Source organism: Neomonachus schauinslandi, chromosome 3 (assembly GCF_002201575.2).
Source record: "Neomonachus schauinslandi chromosome 3, ASM220157v2, whole genome shotgun sequence".
Lineage (NCBI taxonomy): Eukaryota > Metazoa > Chordata > Mammalia > Carnivora > Phocidae > Neomonachus > Neomonachus schauinslandi.
In genome coordinates, this window is record NC_058405.1 from 185,115,480 (window position 1) to 185,141,758 (window position 26,279).

At 46.1% G+C, this 26,279-nt stretch overlaps 1 protein-coding gene across 1 annotated transcript; it reads left to right on the forward strand.

Annotated features, from left to right (window-relative positions):
* The first annotated feature begins 224 nt into the window (after window positions 1–224).
* On the forward strand, window positions 225–20,493 carry COPS7B (COP9 signalosome subunit 7B). Its single transcript, XM_021690337.1, has 7 exons — window positions 225–330; window positions 1,987–2,164; window positions 7,268–7,343; window positions 10,243–10,331; window positions 12,050–12,252; window positions 14,982–15,087; window positions 19,070–20,493. Exons 2-7 carry the CDS (start codon window positions 2,003–2,005, stop codon window positions 19,226–19,228), a joined length of 795 nt encoding a protein of 264 aa, XP_021546012.1. The 5' UTR covers window positions 225–330; window positions 1,987–2,002; the 3' UTR covers window positions 19,229–20,493.
* Window positions 20,494–26,279: the final 5,786 nt, after the last annotated feature.

Below are 26,279 nucleotides of genomic sequence, written 5' to 3' on the forward strand. Positions count from 1 at the left end.
CGATGGTTTGGGCCCCATCACTGCCTAGACTGCATTCCTCTCTTCAGGCTCCTCTCCACCCCGCTCCTGGGCTACGACCCACCTCGAACGGTCTCTCCCAAGCCCAGGCCGCACTGGAGGTCTGAGGCTGCCAACGCCGCGGGGGGAACCTAGTGTGGGCGGAACTCGAGTGCAGCGGCGGGAGGCTTCCGGGGGAGCCGCAAGGGCAACGGGTCGGCGGAGGCAGAAAAGCGTCGGACGCCGAGCCGATCATGGACGCTTGACAACCTGCGGACAGGCGCCGGGAGGCCGAGCCAGCGACCGAAGAGGACGGAGAGACGGCGAGGGCAGGTAGGGGTCGGCGAGAGGGCGGGGCCCGGCGCGCCAGGCTTGTCCCAGCCGTCTGGTTTAGCGCCAGTCCCCAGGAAAGCCCGCGGCCGCACCGCGCCGGCCCCGCCCCGGGGAGCGCGCCCCGCGGCTCGTCGCTCCCCACCCGCGGCCCTGCCTGGAGCACGCCGCCCGCCTTGAAGTCCACCCCAGCCTGCAACCCTCAGTTCCTCCACCGAGGCCGTCATCGCTTCCCCATCCCCAAAGGCTGCCTCTTTGCCCCTCTGCTGTGCATCATAATAGCGCCCCCGCACGACGCGAAGTCTTCTCCCCTGTGTCCCTAGCCGCTTCCTCCGGCCCTCCCACTTCAGAAAAAAGCGACTCTCAATGCCTCCTTACCTCTTTGCGCCTACAGGCTTGGCGCCTTAGGCCGAGATTTTTTTGAGGGACCGAAGTTTCTGTCCATTTCTCTCTCTCCACCCCAGGTCCTTCCATTCAGTCTCCATACGTGTGCGCTTGCAGGGGAGGTTTTCGTTCCATCACCTCTCTCCCGCCGCCTCCCACCTTACCCCATCTCTCCCCTTTCCCCTTCCTTCCTCAGCAGCTTTTCTTCCCTAGCACTTCACTTTTTCTGTTTCGGACAAGACATTCTTATGTAACCCTAAGTCATGCGACATGCTTGTTTCTCTCATACTGTGAAAGGAGTGCTGCTCTGTATGCCTGCCTCCACAGGAAAACTTGGTTTCTCTTGCACCAAACTGTCGTTTGAATTATTCTTTTCTTCACTTTACTCTACCTCTTCTTCTTTTTGTAACACTGCCCCCAAATGTGTCGTTCTTGGTGGAGTAGTCTTTTCTTACACAGGACTCCTGCAGAGTAGGTATGCAGTGTGTGTTCCCTTTTAGTCAGCGTGTAATTGGATTAACAGTTGAGGGACCCTGGGCCCCTAATGTCTTCAGGATGGCAATACAGTATCCTCATTGTTTTGTCAAATCCTTTTATTATTTTCTTGAGATTTCGTACAAATTCTGAAATCATGTTCGGTAAAATCACATAGCATTAGGAGGTCAAATAGAGAGATTTTCTTCAAGGACTTACACAGCATGTATTTTCTTAGTTTGAATATGTTGATTATCTTTCATTATGATTTCCCCCTTTACTTAGGCTCAAGTAACTTCTTTGATTAAATGAGACATCTTTCTTGTCTGCTTTTTGTGGTTTTCCTTATCTGTATGTGTAGGTGGGATTCTAATGACACACTGTAAACTGTAACTGATTGCTTTTGCTTACATCTGCTGCCTCTGTGTTTGGGCAAAATTCTCTGTTTCTTAATTACAGTCTATAAATGAGGTAGATATAAAGCAGCTATTGAATAACTCCTGTGTGTTTCCTTGGATCTAGTCAGGTTTAAGGGCTTAGAAGGTGCTGCTGTTGGAAGACGGCCACATGTGGATGAAGTGGCTTTTCCTAAGTGTGTTTCAAACTTCTGAGCAAGGACACAATCCCTTTAACTTTAGGTGGAACCCTGCCCATCTCACAAAGTGGTCATAGCATCTGGACTGTTTTTCTTTTTTTGGATACTATCAAATTAAAGTATTCTGATGTCTGATCTGGCAATAAATAAGCATAGACTTTGCAAAGGAGAAGGAAGAATGGTTGAAACACTTTTCTTTTGGACAGATCTCAAGGCCAGAGAATGGCAGGTGAACAGAAACCCTCAAGTAACCTCCTGGAACAGTTTATTTTACTAGCCAAAGGTACCAGTGGCTCAGCCCTCACTGCTCTCATAAGCCAGGTGTTGGAGGCTCCTGGAGTATATGTCTTTGGAGAACTGCTGGAGCTGGCCAATGTGCAGGAGGTAAGAGCAGTTTCCAAACAATGTCTCTGTCTTCTTTGTTCTAAACCTTCCCGTGATTCTCCAGGTTCCCAAGGAATTTCAGTGCTGAAGCATTGTGGACCTGTGAGGGGGGTGCTGTTGAGGGAGGATGGGAATTGGGCGGGGGGGAAGAGGGAAGGAGAGCAAGGATGATGTTTTGGGCTCCGTCTGGTCAATATTTTCATCTCAACTTGGGGTAAAATTAGATTGGGTTACTAATAATTTGAAAGATAGGGGAAAAATCCACTTGAATCTGATAAATAAGAAAAGTAGAGTATAAGCATAGCTGATGTTTAACAGAGGTACTTTCAGGCATTTGCAAGGACCAAAAAACCTCCAGTGCAAATATAGACAAGAAAGATTGGTCAGGTACATACCAAGCAGAAAATGCTGCTATTGAACATGAGCTGGGCCTGTTGAAAAAGGCAATGTTACACTAAGTGGATGTGTAAAAAAATTGGACATGAAAAGCTAGGAAGTAGTCCTTTTTGCTTTGTTTGCTTCTATTTTTGATTGCTGTTATTGAAACTTTGGGTATCTAGTTGTGGTTGTTGTGCCTTAAAAATGAGAAGATTTGTGAAGAATGACCAGGTAGAACAAAGAGATGTAGAGCAACCTAAACTTTTCAACCTCTACGTCTCACTTTGGATACTTTTACATATATTGACTGATACTTTTATATTGATTTTTTTTTTTTAAGATTTTATTTATTTATTTGACAGAGAGACACAGCGAGAGAGGAAACAAGCAGGGGGAGTGGGAGAGGGAGAAGCAGGCTTCCCGCTGAGCAGGGAGCCCGATGCGGGGCTCGATCCCAGCACCCTGAGATCATGACCTGAGCCGAAGGCAGATGCTTAATGACTGAGCCACCCAGGCGCCCTTGATTGATTGATTGAAAAGTCTGGCAACATCTTTATTGCTTTGGGGGTTGTGCTCAGAAGCTCTTGGAGGTTGGGTCAGCTTCTTCTTTACCGTCACAGCTTCTCTCTGGCTGTCCAGGATGGCGCTAGCTCTGGGGGTGGCCGCCATGCACAGATCAGTGTGGTGCTTGTGCTTGTGGATCGTGTGCACCATGCTGCCTGGACATTCATGTCGATGGTGGTCCACATGTAGGAAGTGGCTTGCTTTCGCTGGCTGGTTCTTTACTTCATGACCATTAGGACACCTTTGCCATCAGTTGCTGGCTCCATGTCCACAGCCTGGTGGTGAATCAGCCCCTTGTGACAGAGGTGTGGGCCTTCGCGTTATGGGCCTGCTGCTGCACATCTCCTTATTCCTCTTGATTAGGAAACTGAAGCAGTTCCCCATGATCCTCTATTGCTGATGTATGGACCTGGCATCATCTTGTCTTCCTGTGATAAACAGAGACAGAAAGAGCCACTTTTACATTTGAATTGTGAATTTCTTTTTTTTTTTTTTAAGAGGGGGTTGGGGAGAGAATCTTAAGCAGGCTCCGCACCCAGTGTGGAGCCCGATGTAGGGCTCGATCTCACAACCCTGAGATCATGACCTCAGCCAAAATCAAGAGTCGGATGCTTAACCGACTGAGCCACCCAGGCACCCCATGAATTTTTATTTAATGCCAGCTTTGCTTGCTAGACTAAGCTCTGTAAGGGTAAGGTCTGTTGTGCTCCCCATTGTTTCCTTAGCACTTAATATGTAGTCTGACACACAGTAGGCTTTTAGTAAAAATTTACCAGAGATGTAAAAGAAATCCTGTGAGGAAATATTTTTACCTTTGTTTTTAATTTTTAAATTTTTTTTTAAAGATTTTATTTATTTATTTGGCAGAGAGATATAGCAAGAGAGGGAACACAAGCAGGGGGAATGGGAGAGGGAGAAGCAGGCTTCCCGCTGAGCGGGGAGAGGAAAAATTTTTAAAACTAGGTTTATTTTGGGCATCTGGGTGGCTCAGGTCATGATCCTGGAGTCCTGGGATTGAGTTCCGCATCAGGCTCCCTGCTCAGTGGGGAGTCTGCTTCTCCCTCTGACCCTCCCCCCTCTTGTGCTCTCTCTGTCTCTTTCTGTCTCTCAAATAAATAAATAAAATCTAAAAAAACCCCAAAAACTAGGGTTTATTTTTTTAATAGGTTTTATCTTTTTAGAGCAGTTTTAGATTCATAGCAAAATTGAGAGGAAAGTACAGAGATTTCCAATATATCCCTGCCCTCATACATGGATAGCCTCCCTCATTACCAATATCCCCCTCCAGTGTGGAACCTACACTGACACGTCATTATCACCCAAAGACATAATTTACATTAGGGGTCACTCTTGGTGTGGTACATTCTGTGGGTGTGGATAAATGTACAATGACATTGTCCTCCATCACAGTATCATACAGAGTAGCTTCACTGCCCTAAAAATCCTGTGTTCCACCTATTCATCCCTCCTTCCCTCTTAATCCCTGGCAACCATTGATCTTTCTACCCTCTTCCTAGTTTTGACTTTTCCAGAATGTCATATAGTTGGAATTGTACAGTATGTAGCCATTTCAGATTGGCTTCTTTTACTTAGTGATATGCATTTAAATTTCCTCCATGTCTTTTTATGGCATGATAGCTCATCATTTTTTCAATAGAAGAGATGACAAAGGGGTAATATGTTCCTTCAGGTTCCTGAAAAGCCTGAATAAATATGCCAAGTGGTTGTTTCATAACTTTGGAAGATAGGCTGAGAGGAGATGGATGAAAATTAAAATGAGAAAGACATTGATTTAGGCCAGTGGGAGAAGTTTTAGAGTATCTGCTCTAAAGAAAATAGTCTTTTAGGCTTAATTTTATAATCATCTGTCTGAAAAGTGGGGGCTAGATTTGATGGTCTCTTCCTTGTCTGTTTTAGGACCTCAAGAGGTTCTTGATAACCTGAGAAGGTAGACTGGGTTAATAGGAAGCCAGAGTTCTCGTGGGGGTGCTGAGTAAATCACCTCTATCTCCCCAGGTTTGTTTTTTTCCATGTGTGAGCTGGGAACCCTAGTTGCTTTTCAATGGTCTGAAATGATAGATGTAGTTCCTGGAAACATTTTTGTTTTAAAGATTCATTTATTTATTTTAAAGAGAGAGCGGGGGGGGGGTTGGGTGGAGGGAGAGGGAAAGAATCTTTTTTAAAAAAATTTTTTTATTGTTATGTTAATCACCATACATTACATCATTAGTTTTTGATGTAGTGTTCCATGATTCATTATTTGTGCATAACACCCAGTGCTCCATGCAGAATGTGCCCTCTTTAATACCCATCACCAGGCTAACCCATCCTCCCAGCCCCCGAGAGGGAAAGAATCTTAAGCAGGCTCCATGTCCAGTGTGGAGCCTGACGTGGGGCTCAATCTCATGACCGTGAGATCATGACCTGAGCTGAAATCAAGAGTCAGACACTTAACCACCTGAGCCACCCAGGTGCACCTTGGAAACTTCTTTTTAAAAGATGGTTTACAGAGAGGGAAACAAACCATAAGAGACTCCTAATCTCAGGAAACAAACTGAGGGTTGATGGAGTGGAGGGGGATGGGAGGGATGGGGTGGCTGGGTGATAGACATTGGGGAGGGTATGTCCTATGGTGAGCGCTGTGAGTTGTGTAAGACTGATGAATCACAGACCTGTACTCCTGAAACAAAGAATATATTATATGTTAATAAAAAAAATAAAAATAAATAAAAGATGGTTTAAATTAAGTAGTATTACTATTGGCATCCACAGAATACTGCTTGGGTAATACTATTTTATGGAGTTTGATAAATTGGAAGAGTAATGGGTACATATTTGTGAGTAAAAGAAACACCCAGTTAAGTTAACTGACAACAGAGGACAGAAGTTCCAGGCAGAACAGTATCTCTTTCTGTTTTACTTCTACAGATGGCTCTTTGCCGTCCACATTAGTGAGGAATAAGTAATTTTTTCTTTTTAAGGAATAAGTAATTTTAATGAACATTTTTATTTGGGACTGCCTGATATTGTAGTTCCCAGTCCCACATGGGCTGTTGTGTCACACTTTATGCTGTGCTAATCTCTTCCAGCACTCATACTGTTCATGTAGTGCTGAAACTTAGAACCTACCCTACACTTTATTCAGTTTGGACTGATAGTGGCTTGTGTTGTACCTGCCAACCCGGTGTGTACACAAGGCTGCTCCAGTCCTCGTTTTTTGTCCCGCATGTGTTTTTTTTTTTTTTAAGATTTTATTTATTTATTTGACAGTGAGAGACACAGGGAGAGAGGGAACACAAGCAGGGGGAGCAGGAGAGGGAGAAGCAGGCTCCTGCTGAGCAGGGAGTCTGATGTGGGGCTCAGTCCCAGGACCCTGGGGTCATGACCTGAGCCAAAGGCAGATGCTTAGCCAACTGAGCCACCCAGGTGCCCCGTGTGTGTGTGTTTTTTAAAGACTTATTTATTTTAGGGGGAGGGGCAGAGGGAGAGAGAATCCTCAAGCAGACTCCCCGCTGAGCATGAAGTCCAATGTGGGGCTTGATCCCAGGTCCCTGAGATCATGACCTGAGCCGAAATCAAGAGTCAGATGCTTAACCGACTGAGCCACCTAGGTACCCCTCCAGTCTTTGTCTTAATAGCAAGGAAGTTCTTTTTTTTTTTTTTTAAGATTTTATTTATTTATTTGTGAGAGAGAAAGAGAGTGCACAATCGGGGAGCAGCAGGCAGAGGAAGAAGCAGGCTCCCCGCTGAGCAAGGAGCCCAACGTGGGACTTGATCCTGGGACCTTGGGATCATGACCTGAGCTGAAGGCAGATGCTTAACTGACTGAGCCACCCAGGCGTCCGTCCCAATGGCAAGGAAATTCTAAGAAAACCTGAACTGCTCCCAATACTTACTGCTTTGTGTGTGTGTGACAAAAGCAGTTGCTTAGGCATGCTATATGGAGTGTAAAATGTGTATTCCTGAGAGAGAAAAATTAAATTTAAAATTAAATAAATCTTACTTATTTTTTCCCAAAAAATCAGAGTTGGAAGGGACCTCAGGGACCATCTAGTAGAAGAGTCAACTGTGGCACATGATCATCACCCTTTGCTTGAACACTGCAGTGATTGGTAGACAGCTTGGTTCATGAACTGTTTGATTTTTTTTTTCCCTCCTCAGCTTGCAGAAGGAGCTAATGCTGCATATTTGCAGTTGCTGAATCTGTTTGCCTATGGAACATACCCAGATTACATAGGTGAGTTGGTTAAAATCTTCCAAAGACTTTTCTTAATTATGTCACTCTATTTGGACATACTGACTCCATGAGGATCACTGAGGTCTGGGATAGAAAGCGTGGGGTGGGAACTTTCTGACCTGGCTGTTTCCCACTTTACTGAGCACTGTAGGTGACCTCACATGAGGTCTTTACCTTCTCACCCTTTATTTCTCTGTGGGTAAAAGGGGGACTATGTTTATGCTCATGTGTAAATATGGTCCTTATTTGTTTTCCAGATGAGATTCTTCTGGCTTGGTGTTTGTAGAACACTTAGGAATGTTGTGAAGTGTCAGAACACCCAGTTGTAAAGTACTTAAGTGTTTTCTTTTTTTTTTTCTTTAAAGATTTATTTATTTGACAGAGAGAGACACAGCGAGAGAGGGAACACAAGCAGGGGGAGTGGGAGAGGGAGAAGCAGGCTTCCCGCCAAGCAGGGAGCCTGATGCAGGGCTCGAGCCAGGACCCTGGGATCATGACCTGAGCCGAAGGCAGACGCTTAATGACTGAGCCACCCAGGCGCCCCAGTACTTAAGTGTTTTTTTTAAAAGATTTTATTTATTTATTTGACAGAGAGAGACAGCGAGAGAGGGAATACAGCAGGGGGAGTGGGAGAGGGAGAAGCAGGCTTCCCGCCGAGCAGGGAGCCTGATGCGGGGCTTGATCCCAGGACCCTGGGATCATGACCTGAGCTGAAGGCAGATGCTTAACGACTGAGCCACCCAGGCGCCCCAGTACTTAAGTGTTTTAAATGTTATCAGAACAATGTCACTATATTGATGAAAATTTGGAAAATAGGACACAAAGTCACTCATAGTTATATCACCATTAAACTACTTAACAGCATTATGTTGCTGGACTTTTCCCCTTTGTGTTTGTTATTAAGTAGGTGTCATTCAGTTATGTATACGATATTGTATCTTCTCTCACTTATTTCATAGGCATTTATCCATGTTTTACATCTTTGTAGTCATTTTTAACATTCTGTAATCTAAAACTCCATATTCAGCCCATTCTGTTTTGTAGGTCATTTGATTCTTTCTTTCTTTTCTTTTTTCTTTTTTAAAGATTTTATTTTTAAGTAATCTCCACATCCAACGTGGGGCTTGAACTCACGACCCCAAGATCAAGTGTCGCATGCTTCACTGACTGAGCCAGTCAGGGGCCCTGATTATTTGAATCATTTTATATTAGGATCTTAAGTATCAGGAATGAGGTGAATGCATGTCTAAATACTATCTTACCTTCCACCCAAGCCATTTTTGTTTGGCTTCCTTAGTTTTTGTTGGTATGACAAAGGCCTGGTAGTTTACTTTCATGGTATGACCCAGGGCCTTCCCTACTATATCCCAGGCTTCTTTTTCCCTTTCTTTTCTCCTGGTCACTTGAACCTACCCTGTGCTCTGTCATCTGGAGAGTTTGCCACATGTTTTTTCTGACCTTTGCTTTGTTCCAGTGAGTGTGTCTTCTGTTTCCATCCTCACTAAAGGGACAGCATTGCACAGACTCTGGAACCAGACTGCCTGAATTATATTCTAGCTCCACTTCCACTACTTGTGTGTCCTTTGGCAAATTAATCAGATGGGAGTAATAATAGAGGTCCACAATCCTTTACCTGCACTCCTTGGGCTAGATGCTTCAGAATTTAGAATTTTGGGGACTCTAAAGAGGTAATATGATGCATACGCCATTTTATGTAATACCTCCAAGATGTGGGCAGCACCTATAGTGAAAACACATTCACAGTTTTGCAGCAAAACAAATGAAGTTGTACAACAAGTGGAATTAATAGCCTGCTTCAGTTGAGGTCAGGAATTGCCACCAGATAAATTTCAGCAGCATGCCCAAGAAAAAAAGTCAGCTTGGATTCACCTTTTTGGAATCCAGGATAAGGAATTGAAGGCATTTGGATCTATCTTTCGAGGTTGTTGTGAGGACTGATGGGGTTGTGTGTGTACATGTGCCCTGCGGCTGCTGCCATTGCTCTTGTTATCATTACTGTTATTACTAAGATTTTGCCCATTCTTTAAGGCTCATCTCAAACTCCATCTTTCTTTTACTTTCCTGTCCCTCCCAAGGTGATCGTGCTCACTTGCTCTCTCCGTTTCTCTAGTTCTTTCCTTTTCTCTCCTGCCTCCCCTGTCCTCCTCAGCCTCTTGCTTGCTCCTGGTAGTTTGTACCTTTCTTCTGGTGGTTCTGTCTTGCACCTGTAGCTGTCGAATACTCAGTTGTAAGACTGAGGACAAGTCCAAGGCCCTCGAGTTGCACAAATCTGTGGTTATTATCCCTGGGGTTGTGCAGTGCAGCTGCTCTGGCAAGGCCCATCTTATCTATCCTTTTTTTTTTTTTTTTTTTTAATTTACTTGACAGAGAGAGACACAGTGAGAGAGGGAACACAAGAAAGGGCAGTGGGAGAGGGAGAAGCAGGCTTCCTGCCGAGCAGGGAGCCCGATGCGGGGCTCGATCCCAGGACCCTGGGACCATGACCTGAGCCGAAGGCAGATCCTTAAGGACTGAGTCACCCAGGCGCCCCCATCTTATCTATCCTTGACTTCCCTGAATCACTTAAGACAGTGCATTGCACATAACAGATTCCCAGTGAAGACATGCTGACCTTGGTTTAATGTCACACAGGGCACAGATAGTATTCCATTAAGATGATTGTCTTACCATTTTGTGCATTCATGCCTGGCTTTTCAGGAGCACATGGTCTTCCAGAGAAGACAGGAGGTGCTCATGGAACATTTGCCTCATGAATAAGTGCAGAGTCATGACAGTGAATCAATAGTAGATTCGGTGTGGGGAGTCGGTGAGCTTATTCCATAAAGAAATTCTAATTTTATTTTGTGTCTTGATTTTTGTGGTGGGTGGGACTGAGCAGCCAACAAGGAGAGCCTGCCAGAACTGAGCACAGCTCAACAGAACAAGCTGAAACACCTTACCATCGTGAGCTTGGCGTCGAGAATGAAGGTACAGTGCCGAACCTCTTCCTGTCTTGCTCCTCACTGGTGTCGGTGCCCGAGCTCCCAGCTGTGCGTAGTAGTCATACCATGAATGCATAAAATTGGCTTGGCAAAGCACAACAGAGATAAAGATAACCATTAAAATAGTGTAGATAATTATTCACCATTTCATTCAGGAAGAATATGCCCAGGAGACCTTGTGAATCAGCAGCTCTCAGTTCTGGCATGCTGCAGTGACTCACTTGGTGTGAGCATTTTGCTGTACCAAAGGGAGACTGCTGTTTCAAGATAGGTAGTTTTTCAGATGGGAAAACTTTGCATCTCAAGGCAAGTTAACCACTTCATCTGTTGCTTAGTGCACAGTGAACTGTGCCGGTGCTGGAGGAAACACTTGCTCTATTGGACTTACTGAGAGCTAGATTTTTAATATGCTGCCTTCTTCTGGGGATTGTCAAGCTTAATTATCTTAATAAAGATTTTTGCCTTACATGCTCTCTTTAGACGCTCACCTTCTGTAAGATAACCACTGCAGCATATCTCTTAGTTCTCTGCCCCACTCCATTTAGAAGAGGCCTTGCAGCCAGCTTCTCGTAGCCATTAACAAAGAAGATCCAGATTTGGTTAATTTACAGTTGATTTTGGCTCTCTGCCCAATCCCAGCATAACTGTCTAAGTTTTTGTGGGGCTTTGCCACTGGAAGAGGTTTGCCCTTTGCATTTCCCCTCTGTGACTGAGCTTGAGAGATGTAGATTTGTTCTTGAATTGCCATTTCAGTTGCTGAGATCATTTTCCCTTGGTCTAATAACAAATTTCTGATTCTCAGCCTGGCATTTCGGATGGGAGGCCTGTTTTCTTAGGAAATGAGGACTTGACCCTTTTTTTTTTTTGGCCTGATCATGGACTTCCCAAGTGTAGCAAAGAGTAGGAGTAACTTTTTTCCTTATTTCTGCAATCTGTCATTATAAGCCCATCTACATCCCTGAGTTTCAGACCTTTAGTCATAGAAAACCCCTCTAGGTATGTTTGCTGTTATTCTCTTGTTTGTATACCTCTTTGTCCTGTCTGTTTTTGAGATTTGATTGCTGTATTAACCTCCAAACTAGTAGTGATGTGTCCAGAAAACTAGATATTTAGATATAGAGTTGTCTTGGATAAATGTAAAGTGTTGGTATAGCCCGATAAGGGACTGCTGTTGGGGAATTGACATTGATTGTAAGAGTCTGAGAAAACAGATGTAAACTTCAGGATGACCCCTGAGTTGGCAGTACCCACTGGCCACCTGTACATAGATATGTTAGCCTGCAAATTTTTTTGCTTGTGCTCTCCTGGGCAGGCAGCCGGTTCTCTTCAGTGTCTGAAATTGTGTGGGAGTTTTATGGTCTGGCATTTTATGTCAAGTCTGCAAGCTTCCAGAAGGTGGTAGAGTGGTACACACCGAGTATTTCCCTTTCTCTTCTGGGACACTAAGAGTGCCTCACAACATCAAAGCTAAAGGCTGGGTGAAGTCCAGGAGGTAGAGAATCTAGGAGAATGCATTCCTAGATGCTGTGGGTCTTGTTTCAATCCCATAGGTCTCACAGCTCACATTTATCTATGTCTTGTTGCCGTAGTTATTAATAATTACCACCAGACTGCATTTCCCAAACCCTTGAGACAGATGTACACCTGCATTTTCTTTAGCGCTTGTCAATGGTTTTTGTAAATATCACTTGGCTTTATCTGCAGTGTATCCCCTACTCCGTGCTGCTGAAGGACCTGGAGATGAGGAATCTCCGGGAACTGGAAGACCTCATCATTGAGGCTGTGTACACTGACATCATCCAGGGGAAGCTGGACCAGCGAAACCAGCTGCTGGAAGTGGATTTCTGCATTGGCCGTGACATCCGAAAGAAGGATATCAATAATATTGTCAAGACCTTGCATGAATGGTGAGACTGAAGGAAGGAGGGGTCCCCTCTCATTAGGGAGGGGGACATATGGCGTGCCCTCTGTGCCTCTGCTTCGGGAAATGTTGTCTCCCAGTATCAGCTGGGGCTGCTTGGGAGCTGGAGCCTTAGGACAGTAAGCCAGGGAGTGGGGCTGCATTTGTGACCAGAGCTGTGTGGCAACAGGAATCCCTGCAGGCCTCCCAGGGCCTTAGTTGTAAAATAGTTCTCATCCTGCTGCAGCGGGGGGGGCTGTTTAATAGCAGGCTTGGCAGGTGGAGCCTCTGGAGCCTAGCCATGTGACATGGATCCAGTGCTTTGCAAACTCAGCCTCCGAGTTTGACCAAGCTCAGGAAGTTAGTGTTGATCAGATTCTGTGGATACGAGAACTCATGTTCAGCCTCAGTAACTTTGGGCTAGTGTTGGTAAAACATTGTGAGGGATAGTGAAGAGAAGGAGTGGGTTATTCTAAGTTGGAACACAGACGCACACACAGACTGTTTGATAACCATATTCTGGTATATAAAAAGAAGTGGGACATTTGTGGGGCGCCTGGATGGCTCAGTCGTTAAGTGTCTGCCTTCGGCTCAGGTCATGATCCTGGGGTCCTGGGATCGAGCCCCGCGTTGGGCTCCCTGCTCAGTGGGGAGCCTGCTTCTCCCTCTCCCACTCCTCCTGCTTGTGTTCCCTCTCTCGCTGTGTCTCTCTCTGTCAAATAAATAAATAAAATCTTAAAAAAAAAAAAAAAAGTGGGACATTTGCATGTTCTCTGTTTTATTTTTGTTTTTTTGCATGTTCTCTATTTTAATGGAATTTGATGTTTGCAAGAGCTTTGGACATTCTGCAAGGATTTGTTACGGAGTTATTAAAATGATTTGGAGCTTATAAAGCCAGATGGGCCTAGTTGGAGAAGAGGTTTTAGCTGAGTTTTGAAGGAGGCCTGGGTTAGTGAGAGTTGGAGGTGAGGAGAGCATGTTCCCAGGCAGGCATGTGGTGTTGTTGGAAATCATGAAGCAGAGCGGGCAAGCTTTGTACAGAGGGTTAGGGAGATTGTCTTCTTTAAAATAGACTGAAACATTTCAGGCATGAGTAGCCCAGCTTTGACTCCCTGACCCCCTGTCCAGACCCCGCCAAGTTTCCCTCACTTCAGCTACTATTGGACCCCAGGGCATGTGCTGTCCACCCCTTACCCCAGGTTCTATCCCAAGTATGGCCTCAAACACCTTCCCTTTACAACATCTGACACAGGCAGGAACTTTCAAAAAATTTAAAAGTGTTCAATCAGAATAAATAGGAAATAAACTTAGAAAACACCCCTCACGTGAAAGTGCCCTGGCACACAAACCTAGGCCTCCAGTCCTACTGTGTCGGCTGCCTTACTCCATCTTTGAGATGACTGATGCTGTTTTCATGCCCAGAGTCTGGCTTCACTGTGTTTCCACCCAGAGGTGCCATCCTAACCTGATCCCAGGATGTTTACTAGTACAGATTCTTAAAGCTTTTGTTGAGGCACTGGAGTTAGATTTGAAACAAAATTGTTGGGTAGAGCAGTACTCCAAATACGACAGAATGTTCGCAATTACTTTAAGGTGGAGGGTAAATGTGTATTCATTGTACTATCCTTTCAACTTTTTTTAACATTTTCAAAATAAAAAGTGGGGAAATGAAATAATGAGAGGGATGGCAATTAGGAAGTAACAAACTTTTTTTTAAAGATTTTATTTATTAAGTGTGTGTGAGCAGGGGGAGGAGCAGAGGTAGAGGGACAAACAGACTGCATTGAGCAGGGGGTCTGCTTTTCCCTCTCCCTCTGACCCTCCTCCCCGCTTGTGCTCTCTCTCTGTCTCAAATAAATAAATCTAAAAAAAAAAAAAAAAATAGGGGCGCCTGGGTGGCTCAGTCGTTAAGCGTCTGCCTTCGGCTCAGGTCGTGATCCCGAGGTCCTGGGATCGAGCTCTGCGTCGGGCTCCCTGCTCCGCAGGAAGCCTTCTTCTCCCTCTCTCACTCCCCTTGCTTGTGTTCCCTCTCTCGCTGCCTCTCTCTCTGTCAAATAAATAAATAAAATCTTTAAATCTAAAAAAAAATAAATCAAGAGCCGGATGCTCAACTGACTGAGCCACCCAGGTGTCCTGGAAGTAACAAACTTCTGAGAAAAGGGGCAGTTTTTAAAATAGGATGCTTTTAGGGGCGCCTGGGTGGCTCAGTTGGTTAAGCGTCTGCCTTTGGCTCAGGTCATGATCCCAGGGTCCTTGGATCAATCCCCGCATTGGGCTTCCTGCTCAGTGGGGAGCCTGCTTCTTCCTCTCCCTCTGCTGCTTCCCCTGCTTGTGCTCTCTCTCTCTCTGTCAAATAAATTTTTAAAAATCTTTAAAAAAATAGGATGCTTTTAGAAAATCATTTTTCCATTGAGAAAAGTGGTGAATCCGTGCCACCTGTAAAGTCTGTCCTAATTCCCTTGGGGGTACATTCTGTGAAACTCTCCCATGGGATACAAAGGTTGACATTCAAGCTGTGTTCTAGGAAACTATCCCACATCCTCCATGTTTGTCTCCAGGTGCCCTGTGTTACATATTCAGAAACACTGGTCTTGGAAGGAGTGAAGGGCAAGAGCCTTCCTTGGCAGACAGGGTGTTAAAGGAAGTCCCTATCGGGTGTTGGGGACAGAGGTTTTGGAGGCCGGAGGAGAGCTCCCAGGCCTTTCTGTGGCTCAGGGCTGGTTATCTCCGTTGTAGGTGCGATGGCTGCGAAGCGGTTCTGCTAGGCATCGAGCAGCAAGTTCTGCGAGCCAACCAGTACAAGGAGAACCACAGCCGAACTCAGCAGCAGGTAGAGGCAGAGGTAAGGAGGAGGACATCTGTTACCTGCTCCAGGGTCTCCCTGTTTGCGCCTTCATTTTCTTGGTGTAGGTGCCACAGCCGCTAATAGGCACTGGGCTAGCGGGGTACAGATGCGGGTGATGTGGTCCTTACTTTTCATGCTCTCTGTCTCCTTTCTGATTCCTGGTTGCCGGAGGGTGAGCGGGCTCGGAGAGCGGAGAATGTTGTCATTCCACGGTATACGTGTACTGTGCAGCTGTAGAGCAAAAGAAACGAGTTTGGGGGTGGGTCTTGAAGATGGGTGAAAGGGGGGGGGGGGTGCAGTGGGGCAGGGTTTCAAGGCCCTGGTTCTGCTCTGCTTCTGAAGCTGTGTGGTAGGTGCACTGTGTGCATTTTATTCTTTAAGCTACACATGTATGTTGTGATCTTTTAACATGCATGATAGATTTCATGTTGAAAAAGGAAGGAAGGGGAAACATTTGGCAGATGAAGTGCAAGTGAAGAAAGTGTGTTGTTATGGTTTTAGTGACACCCGGTTGTTCCAGACACGATTAGCCTCTCAAAACACAGGTTCTAGCCTTCGGGTTAATGGCAGCTCGTGTGCCTGTGGCCTGGTCACTTGCAACCTCAGAATTCAGAGCCATAAGCTAAAAACTGTAGCATTGGAAGTCCTTTCCTAGTGTGATGGAGCTTGAAGTGTTCATGGTATTTAATGAGTTTTCTAAGTCGTGTGTCCAGGAATATGGCAGAATGGGACCCAGAGTTAACATTCTTAAGAAACAAAAGAAAAGTAGATGTGCCTTTCAAAGGGGGATTTATGAAATTTGAGGATTTCCATTACTCTGTTATATGTACTCCTTGAGAATAAAACCTGTCTTAAGTGTCTTTGTAAGACCAGCTCCTTGTCAGATGCCTAACCCATAGTAGGTGCTCAAATTGTTTGTTGTACTGAATATTTCTGTGTCTGTGGATTGCTGAACTCCACTTTTCATGAACTAGAACACATTTATTTTGGATATACACACATCCCTACATACATATATGTACATAACAAGTCTGTGAATGTTCAGTGCATTGTTTAATTTTTAACCCTACTTCTAGCCAAAGAAGTTTGAACTACATTTAATTTAGCACTAGCTAAAATTTAGCTAATTAGCTAAATGACAAATACATTTAGGACAGTAAGCCTGCTGCTTCTCTAAGAAGCTGTGTAATCCTCGTCTTGGATATTGTGGCTTCTTTGAGCCTGGGATTGATGTCTGAGCAAAGTAGGAAGGGCCAACCACTCTCTCCTATCCATTGATTCTTTCCTATAAATTAAACTGTGGAAACAAATGAAGTTTGGGGGTGAAACGCGCCCACTGAGCTGGGGTAGCCTGTGTAAAGCAAACCATCTTTAACCTGATGGGTAGCTGGAGAGGAGCCTGATCACTGCTGGAGGCCCCACTGTGCCCAGACTGTTGCTAATTGTGTGGTAGGTGGGGGGCTTGGATTGTGCTCACTAGCAAAAATGAATGATGTTAATTTCAGAATTTTGAATGGTTCAAGTTTATTTCCGTGACAAATGGCATCTGATGAAAGAAGGCACTGACTAATGGTGAGGCATGACCAATACTTAGAGAACAGTGTGGGCTCCTAAATTATGGTTATTACAAAGAAAGAGAGAGCCAGTGCACATGGATTTGTTATCAGAGGCCTACTTTTGGAAAACCACAGCTGTGGTTACTCTGCAGGCAGAGCCTGATGCTGCCACCAGGTGGCGGTAATAATTTGATTAAATTTGAGAGAAAGAAATTTGAGGAAAAGACCAAGGCCACCTCCACCACCAATTAAAACAATCTACTGTCTTGGGGCGCCTGGGTGGCTCAGTTGGTAAGGCGACTGCCTTCGGCTCAGGTTATGATCCTGGAGTCCTGGGATCGAGTCCTGCATCAGGCTCCCTGCTCAGTGGGGAGTCTCCTTCTCCCTCTGACCCTCCCCCCCTCTCATGTGCTCTCTCTCTCATTCTCGCTCTCTCAAATAAATAAATAAAATCTTAAAAAAAACCCCAAACAATCTACTGTCTTAACAGTCTTCTAGAAAACCTGGAACAGACCATTATGAGACAAGAGGGAGCATGGTCAAAACGCAGAGCCTTGTCCGTTTTCCATTCAGTAAATGTATAATCAGGGTACTTAGTATAGGATGCTGATCATTCCCCAGCAAAAGGTACATAGAAAGCTGTTTGTTGATTTGAAAAGAAAACAAATCTACCAAGAACAAAGGGGCAGAGGGAGAGGGGGAAGCAGATTCCCTGCTGAGCAGCATCCTGAGATCATGACCTCAGCCGAAGGCAGATGTTCACCCGACTGAGCCACGCAGGCGCCCTGAGATGGCATGTCTTGGGCTGGCAGGACACTGGGTGAAGCCACACTTGACTTAGGATGCCCTCTGTATTCACTGTCCCAGCCCTCTGTCCTCTTTTGATGCTCCTTTCAGGAAGGTTGTAGTGTTGATTGAGGTGACAGCAGTTTAGGGCATGGCTGTTTCTACATCGCAAAACAACAACAAAAACTGAAATAAAAGAGCTTTAATCTAGCCAAGGCTCATTCTGCAGATGATAGATCTCTTCCAGGAGCCTGGTATTGGCCTTAGACACAGCATTGTTTCTTCTCTGTGTTAGGACTGCCTCTTACTCAAGCTCCTGAAATTCTGACTGCTGAGAACTTTTGCCCCTCACAGCTCCCTTCTTTATAGAAAATGCTGCCTGCTTCCCAGAGAACACGGGGGTCATCAAACTGGGGAAGCATCCTTATCTCCTCTTATTCTTTCAGTGTTTTTCCTCCCGTTTTCCTTCCTCTCAGCTGGCTGAGGGGCAAAAGCATAAAAGATCCTTTAGGACTGGTGTTGGGGAATGCGTATATAAACAGGCACAGGAGGGCACAGTTGGTAGAAGTACAAGATGGTATAATCTCTTTTCAAAAGGCAAGATAGCAATAGTTGTTAAAAATGTAAAATGTGCCAACCCTTTGATCTGGAGAGCTCACTTCTAAGAATATGTCTTCCAGTGCTGTTCACAAAAGTACGAACAGGTAAACATAGAAGACTGTTCGTAGCAGCACTGGACGTAAGTGAAAAGCAAAAAATTGTCAAACATTCATAATAACAGTACACAGATGATACCAAGGATGTGTGTTTTGATGTGGAAAATGTTCAGAAGTTGCTTAAGTAATTTTGAGCCCTCCTTTGTTAAGTAAAGAAATGTGTGCTGTGGGGCGTCTGGGTGGCTCAGATGGTTAAGCGTCTGCCTTCAGCTCAGGTCATGATCTCAGGGGCCTGGGGTCGAGCCCCACATCAGGCTCCCTGCTCAATGCAGAGCCTTCTTCTCCCTCTCCCTCTGCCATTCCCCCTGCTGTGCTCTCTGGCTCTGTCTATCTCTCTGTCAAATAAATAAATAAAATCTTCAAAAAAAAAAAAAAAGAAAAAAGAAACATGTGCTGAAAACCGGTGTAATCGTGTTTTGCCAGTCCTGATACTATGTTTTCGTCATTTGTCACTTGGTTGGCTGAAGTTCATCCTCTAGTTGTTTAGTCGGGAAGGCTCATGCAGCTGTATTCCCAAAGTTCCTGTGGAAACATTTTTAGTTTCATACGTGAACAGTGGTTAACTGACTGTAGTATTCTTAGGACCCCCTTTTTGTTTCTAAGGCCATTTTAACCAGTATTTTCTCTCACCTGCTGTGTTGTACCTCTTTGCCAGATGGTCCACTTCCACTGGCTTATTCCCTCTTTTCAACCAAGGAAGCGTTAGTTCCATTTTTTGCTTGACTTATTTCCATGTATTGTCTGCGAGTAGCCCCAGCTTGCTTCTCCTCATCTGGCTTTCTCAAGATAATCTCAGATTTTCTTGCCGAGGTTTCTGGTTTCTTCCCTGGATGGCCCCCAGTACAGTGAGAACAAGTTTCAATGAGTTTTTGGCACTTAGAGGCTGCACTTGCAGCACACTAATTCTGTGTCTCCCTCTAGGTTACCAACATTAAGAAGACACTCAAAGCCACTGCTGCCTCCTCGGCTCAGGAGATGGAGCAACAATTGGCGGAACGGGAGTGTCCCCCTCACGCTGAGCAGAGGCAGCCCACCAAGAAGATGTCCAAAGTGAAAGGTCTGGTCTCCAGCCGCCACTAGGGCCGGCTGGGGCAGCTGGTACTCACCAGGCCTGGGTCAGGTGGGGAGGGGACACCAAGGGCCTATTTCCTCCCCTCTCTACCTTCCGTGAGTTCCAGACCTGCCCGTCCCCTCACCAGCGCCTCCCACCCTGTTGGTACTGTTCCAGAAGAACCGTTAATCCTTTCTCCCCCACTTTCTCCTCCCCCAGTTGTTCCTTCAGACTCAGGGGCTCCACTGATGCCATCCCAACAGGGTCAGACACTGCCCAGCTTCCCTCCAGGAGGTTCTTGTCTTTGTTTAAGGGCTTGTCTCCCTCCCAGTTTTTCTTTTGCTCTGTGTCATTTTTGTCAGGCTGGTCCTAAGCCGGAGGCAGCTTTAGCCGGCCCGCAGGATGACTGCGAAGGAGGCTCCTCTCTGAGTGAGGAGGAGGGTCTGCCTCCTCCAGCCCCATGTACCACAGTACCCACACGGGTGCAGGTGGTCTCTAGCCAGGTATCAAATGCTTCGTTTTCCCTCTCCTGCCTTATCCCTTGTTGGCAGCTCCGATCAGGCCACGGAGGGATGTGATGCTGGGCTATGTTTACTAAACCTGCGGGTTTTCAGCCTCTTAAGCCCAGCTCCAATCTCTCATTAGTCGGGAGCACTGGGTTGACTAACCTCTGGTATCTGAGCACCAGTGGAGGGTGCTGCGGGTCTGCTGGGTGGCAGAAGTTTCTTCTGGTTTGGTGTTCTTTGCTGGCCACGCTTCCTGCCCTGCTGCCCCCTTGACTCCTCAGCCTGGTTTTCAGTGTGAAGGCCCCAGCTGCCGCCCAGAACTGTCCGCCGACACTTGCTCTCCCGAGACCCTTTATCCCTCCTGGCGGTGTCTAAGCTGGGGACGGTCGTGCTGAGGGCCCTCTGTCTGCTGAAGGACCTGCTGCTGCTTCTGTCTCTCTCTTTCCACCCCTTCTTGGCTGATGACCCAGAGCCCTCTGATGATGGCATTCTCCTGGCAAGAGAAAAGGACTTGACTAGCCTTTCTGAACTTGAACAGTTTCAGGTTATATTTTAATTTTTTTTTTTTTTTTTTTGTACAGGTTCTGATTCTAATACATTTCAACATGCTTTTTTTTCCCCCTCGTGTCAATATTTGTTAAACTAATCGCCGGTGATTTTTCACCTGGTTGGAGGGTGGTGTGTGTGTTTGTGTGTGTGTGTTGTTGTTTTTTTTTTTAAGGGGAGGTGGAGGTCCTGGACTGATATTAAAGTTCAATGAGAGAAAAAGCACATTTTAGAACAAGAAATAAAAGTGTAGATTTAATGTATGTGACTGTGGAGTGCGGGGTTGTGTAGCTGGTGGATCTGGAGGGTCTGGGATTAGGGTGGTTCAGGGAAAATGTGACACTCTTTCTGTTCCATGGATAAAAAACGGGTTTCTCCTTTTTCCAGACTCTCCGGCAGGTGTTGACTGTGGATTGAATGTCAACAAAGTATTGTTTCCCTTTTCACCGGGTCCGTGTGCCCATATAACCTTATGCCCACCTGGAGAGTTTAATTCCCAAATTATGTTTCATGAAACCCCTTGACAGATGCTCTGTGGAAAAGGGGTTCTGTTGTTAAATAAATTTCACACATCCTACATCCCACATCCTCATTGGAAATTCATTTTAAGGTCTCAGAAAAGGCCTGGGTGAGGAAGCCTATTCCCACACTGATTTCACCACCAAATTCTTCTTGTGGAACTATCCACTATCTAGTGGAATACACTTTGAGGAAATTTTTGGAAACATTATCTATTTCTCAAAAACACCTCCCAGCCTTGTAGGTTTTTACAGCTATACTTTCTAGACCTAAAACAGGCACTCTCACTCTTGGCAAGTGGTTTTTCATCCTTATCTTTCGCACTGGGGAGCAGACTAGGAAGCCTGGCTTGACTTGTGTGAAATGTGTGACCATTTGTTTGACTGCCCCAGGGCCCTGAGGAGCTTTAGGTTCATCTTCTTTATGGTTCTGCTGCTTGCTTCCTTAAAAATAGTAATGGCAGTACTAAGAACACATTTGTGAAGTGCTCTATAAAGTGTCTTCATGTATAATAAGCCACTGAATCCCATCCACTCAAACAATCTCCTCAGGCTGTAAGGGTAAGTATTACTACAGTTCTTGCTTTACGTATGAGAAAAGGGGACTCAGAGACTCAAAGTACTCTCACTGCAAGTGCAAACAGACTCCTAGGTCTCCCGGCTCGTACATCCTGCCATCTTCTCTGTGTTACAGTCTAGTTTAGAGTCGGCTCCCCACGTGCTCGCTTAAGCAGCACATATACTAAAGTTAGTCTGCTCCCCAGACGGACCTTTGGCATCCTTTTACCTGCTTGTTCCTCTGAGGGCTCATCTTGCTTTTAACTGACACCCAACACACCACAGTCTCTGCTCCCCAAACCCACTTAGCCACTTTGTAAGGAATCAGGGTGGATGGGGCTGGGGCTAGGAATTGTGGGAACAGCTGGGATGTTCATTGCTCTGTTGGGTTCCCCATCTGCCATGTCAGGCTCCATGTTCTGACGGCTGGGCTGTCTGAAATATGCACAGGTGTTTTACTTCCAGTGTTCAGAAGAGGGGTCCTCATCAGTAGGGCAGCATCTTAGGAAGGAGACACTGCAGCATTAAGCAGCATTAGCTAGGGAGCAGTGCCTCTAGCCACCTTCTTTAAGCTGTTTGCTTTCTGAAGTCCTCTGGTCTTTATTGTCTGTCCAAATGAGAGGCATTCTGGTTCCTACTTGGGTAACATTAGGAAGGTAGTCAGAGCCGGGTTGCTGGAAGCCAAATCACGTTCCAGTTCTTAGAGTCATTATTCTAACAGCCTGAGACTTCAAACACTTTTTTGAAATGCAGCAATTGATTGATTTGTACTGGACCTGAGGGCTGTCATATATGTACTTGAGTTTCAAGTAATAGCATGCTTTGATCATTCTGTGATCGTACCTGTGTCTTCCTGGGGATTCTGCATACAGCCATGAGCATCTGATCGCTTCAGTAAGTCTTTTCTTGTAGTTATGCTTGAGACTTACAGATTGAAATCTATTTTTTAGTATAAATTTCACTTTGCATCTCCATTACATTACCCTGAGGATATTAAATGGATCTTTTAAACTTATGTCTGTTAGGCAGGTTAGCTATGACTTGACGTCAGGACAGTAAAGGTGTTCATTATATAAAGGGAATGTTTTTTTGGGATGAGAACTGTTGTTCTTTTTTTTTTTTTTAAGATTTTATTTATTTATATGACAGAGAGAGACAGCAAGAACAGGAACACAAGCAGGGGGAGTGGGAGAGGGAGAAGCAGGCTTCCCACTGAGCAGGGAGCCCGATGCGGGACTCGATCCCAGGACCCTGGGATCATGACCTGAGCCGAAGGCAGATGCTTAACGACTGAGCCACCCAGGCGCCCGAGAACTGTTGTTCTTAGTTAAGGATAAAACAAGGAAGTAAGTGATGGAGAAGGGAAAGATAGGGTGTGGCCCAACTCTTTTTGGGGTCATTTATGCCTGTCCTTTCATTGCTTTTCCCTAGTCAGAGATTCATCTAGTTACTTGCCTTTCCAGATTTTCAGTTTCACAGGAAATGGCGTGGAACCATGGGAGTGAATTATAGAACCTGTGGAGAACATACATAAGTAGTATAGGAAGGTCACAATGGAACTCTGGCAAACACCTCCAGCTTGACTCTAAAAGAAGAGAGATGCCCCTGAAGAAATTTTATTTTTATTTATCTATTTTTAAAGATGTATTTGAGAGAGAGGGAGAGAGGATCCCAAGCAGACTCCCCGCTGAGCTTGGAGCCCAATGCGGGGCTCGATCCCACTACCATGAGATCCTGACCTGAGCTGAAATCAAGAGTCGGACACTCAACTGACTGAGCCACCCAGGCGCCCCATAATTCTTTTTGTTGTTGTTTTTTTAAAATTTATTTTATTAAGTAGGCTCCATGCCCAATGTGGGGCTTGACCTCATCACCCTGAGATCAAGTCGTGTGCTCTACCAGCTGAGCCAGTCAGGTGCCCCTCACCCCTAAAGAAATTTTAGAATGGGCAGAGAAACAAGGAAAACCAAGAGAGATTGGGAACTCCTCCAGCACCTCCTATTGCTGCTGGAGAAGGCCCACGACTGCAGGGTGGTGCCACTATACGTCTCTTGTATCTGTTGTCTCTAAACCCAACCGGGTCCTCAGAGCTGTTGGGCCATCCCATCGTCTGCCCCGAGGTAGTGTGTGCTCACCGCCTACAGCTGGTCTAGTTTCACTGTTCTCTCAAAGTGGTGTGCCTCACCCCTCACTCGGCGATGACTGGATTTCCTGCTTCGTAGTGAAAAGAACACTAGGTTTTCTCCACCTACGGAATCATCTGCTTCCAGCCTTACCTGCTTTGTTCCTTTCGAAGTGGAAAAGGTATCCCTTCTGTGTGAGTAATTCGTCAACCGTGCCATGTCGATCTGCGTCTCCTGTCCGCGGAGTTTTCTGCCTCTGTCGCTCCCCACTAACTGCTGCGTGTGATAAGAAATTGTGTACTTTAACTCTCCCTGAACCTGATGTCCAGAGCCACCACCTTTTTTCTCTTTTTTACAATCAAGCTCTAGCGTTGTCTACCCTTTCTGTCTCTACTTCCTTTCTCACGCCTAAATATGATCTGAGCCGAAATCAAGAGTCTGACGCTTACCTGACTGCCTCCCAGGCACCCCTATCTGCCTTCATCTTTATGTTATAGTTGGCACTGTTGAGCCCACTTATTTAAGTGTTATTTTAGTTTTCATGGTCCCAATCTCTAGATTCGCCTTGTGTTCCCCTGCCTCTTCTAAAATTTCTTCAGGGGCATCTCTTCCATTAGAGTCTTAGTAGTAGGCATTTGCTAGGGTTCCATCATGACCTTTTTTTTTTCCTTTCAAGATTTTATTTGAGAGAGAGCTAGAGAGCTAGAGAGAGAGAGAGAGTGAGAGTGCAGTAGCAGGGAGGAGGGGGCGAGAGAGGGAGAAGTAGGCTCCCCACTGAGCAGGAAGCCTGATGCAGTACTCAATCCGAGGACCCTGGGATCATGACCTGAGCTGAAGGCAGACGTTTAACCAACTGAGCCACCCAGGTGCCCCTATGGTGACCTTCTTATTTTATTTCTATACATTCTCCATAGGTTCTGTGATTCACTCTCATGGTTCCACTTCTATTCATAATACCCAAATCTCTCTCCACTCATTCTGCCAACATGTGTAGTCAGCAGCTGAGGTGGGCATCTCTACATGCTGTTTTCCAGCTCTACTCAGATAGTAAATGGCACCCACCAGTTGCCAAGTGTACTGTTTTGTAGGGCTGGCATAACAAAATACCACAGACTAGGGGCTTAAACAAAAGAAGTTTATTTCCTCACAGTTCTGGAGGCTGGAAGTCCAAGATCAAGGTGTTAGCAAACTTGATGTCTCCTGAGGCCTCTCTCCTGGGCTGGCAGATGGTCACCTCACTGGGGCCTCACATGGCCTTTCCTCTGTGCGTGTGCATCCCTGGTGTCCGTCTCTTCCTATAAGGATTCCGGTCGTACTGGATTAGGACCCCACTTTTATGAGTTCATTTAACCTTAATTACCTCTTTAAAGCCTATCCCCAAGTATGGTCACATTAGGGTTAGGGCTTCAACACATTTTTGGGAGAACATAAATTTCCGCCTCTCCGTGCTTCCCTGCTGTGCGGCAGCAGCCTCCCCTGCCAACAGTCCAGCCTCCCGATGCCTCCCTCGTGATCTTTCAAACTGCAGTGGCTTCCCCTCCCCAAAGTCCAGGTTTCTGTCTGGTCTTGAGAAGCCTGTCGTGCCGTGGACTCAGACCCTGTCACAGGTCCCTCCACTTCTCACCGCATATGCTCCAGTCTCCCTGAGCTCCTGTGGTTCAGAAAGCGCCATGGCCATCTGCACCACTGGGCCTCTTTACGTTCGTGCAGTTTGCTCCGTCTGCGTTTCTTGCCTCCCCTGCCCCTGTCCACCTGGCAAACGCTCATCTACGAAAGCTCCCGTTGCCGGGGATAACCCCCAGCGGCACCATTTGGTACCCTACACCTTTTATGGTGTTCCCACCTATTTCCTGCATTACAGTCCTTTATAATTTATTTGCCCCCCTACTAGACTGTGAGCTTCTTGAGAGCAGGGGCTGTGCTCCCTTCTCACGCCTCCATGGTGCTCCGTGGAAGGAAAGCCTTCCCCAGCCCGGAAGGCCACGGGACCCGGCAGAGGCGCAGCCTGGTGCGGGCGTGGGCGGATGGAGGCTGCTGCAGTTGCCTGGAGCTCCAGAAGGTGGAGGCCACACTCCGCTGTTGTGGGGCGCTAGTGGACGTGGACTGGCATCCTGTCACTGCCAGCAACCGGTCAGCGGGATCTTGGCCCCCGGTGTGGAGGCCTGCGCCGGTCTAGGCTTGTCCAGGGGGAGCCGCTAGTACCCGAGCACCTACTGTGTGCTGGGTTAAGCACTTCTAATGGGTGGCTCATTGGATCCTCACAAGAGCTGTAAGGTAAGTACTATTGTAACTGGTTTTACTACTGGGGAAACAGCTCTGAGTTACTATGTGCCAGAACTGGGATTTATATCCAGATCTGACTCCGGCTACATCTGAAATTAAGGCATGGCTGTACCTCTGGGAGGCTGGGGGTGGCCAGGTTCAGGCTCCAGGACTGAGAATGCAGAGACAGCAAAGAGGTTCTTGCTCTCCCAGGCTGTTCATATTATTCTATAATTTGTTCTTTTCCCTTAATAGATTGTGAACATCTTTCCATATTGTAGTGGTTTTAAAGTATGTCTACAAATTCTTTGATACTCCTCCCGCAAAAGGTAGAGCCTGATTCCCCCACCCCTTGAATATTGAATAGAATGTGGCAGGAGTGATGCTGAATGACAGGCTAGATTAGGAAGGTGATACTCAGCATACGAAAATCCAAGCTCTTTCTTGGGATGCATGCCTTGGAATCCCTTGGCTTTGCTGAGAGATCTCATGCTGGAGAGATCACCTGGAGGGGCAGGGGCAGGAGGGGGGAGGGAAGAAGGGAGAGACAGATGCCCAAAGAGTCTT

What these genes read in the sequence shown, in the direction of transcription:
- COPS7B (XM_021690337.1), top strand. Translation starts at nt 2,003, where the DNA reads ATGGCAGGTGAACAGAAACCCTCAAGTAACCTCCTGGAACAGTTTATT. An exon ending in GCTTGGCGTCGAGAATGAAG is followed by an intron (nt 10,332 to 12,049) that starts GTACAGTGCCGA and finishes CTTTATCTGCAG; the next exon opens with TGTATCCCCTACTCCGTGCT. An exon ending in GTCAAGACCTTGCATGAATG is followed by an intron (nt 12,253 to 14,981) that starts GTGAGACTGAAG and finishes TCTCCGTTGTAG; the next exon opens with GTGCGATGGCTGCGAAGCGG.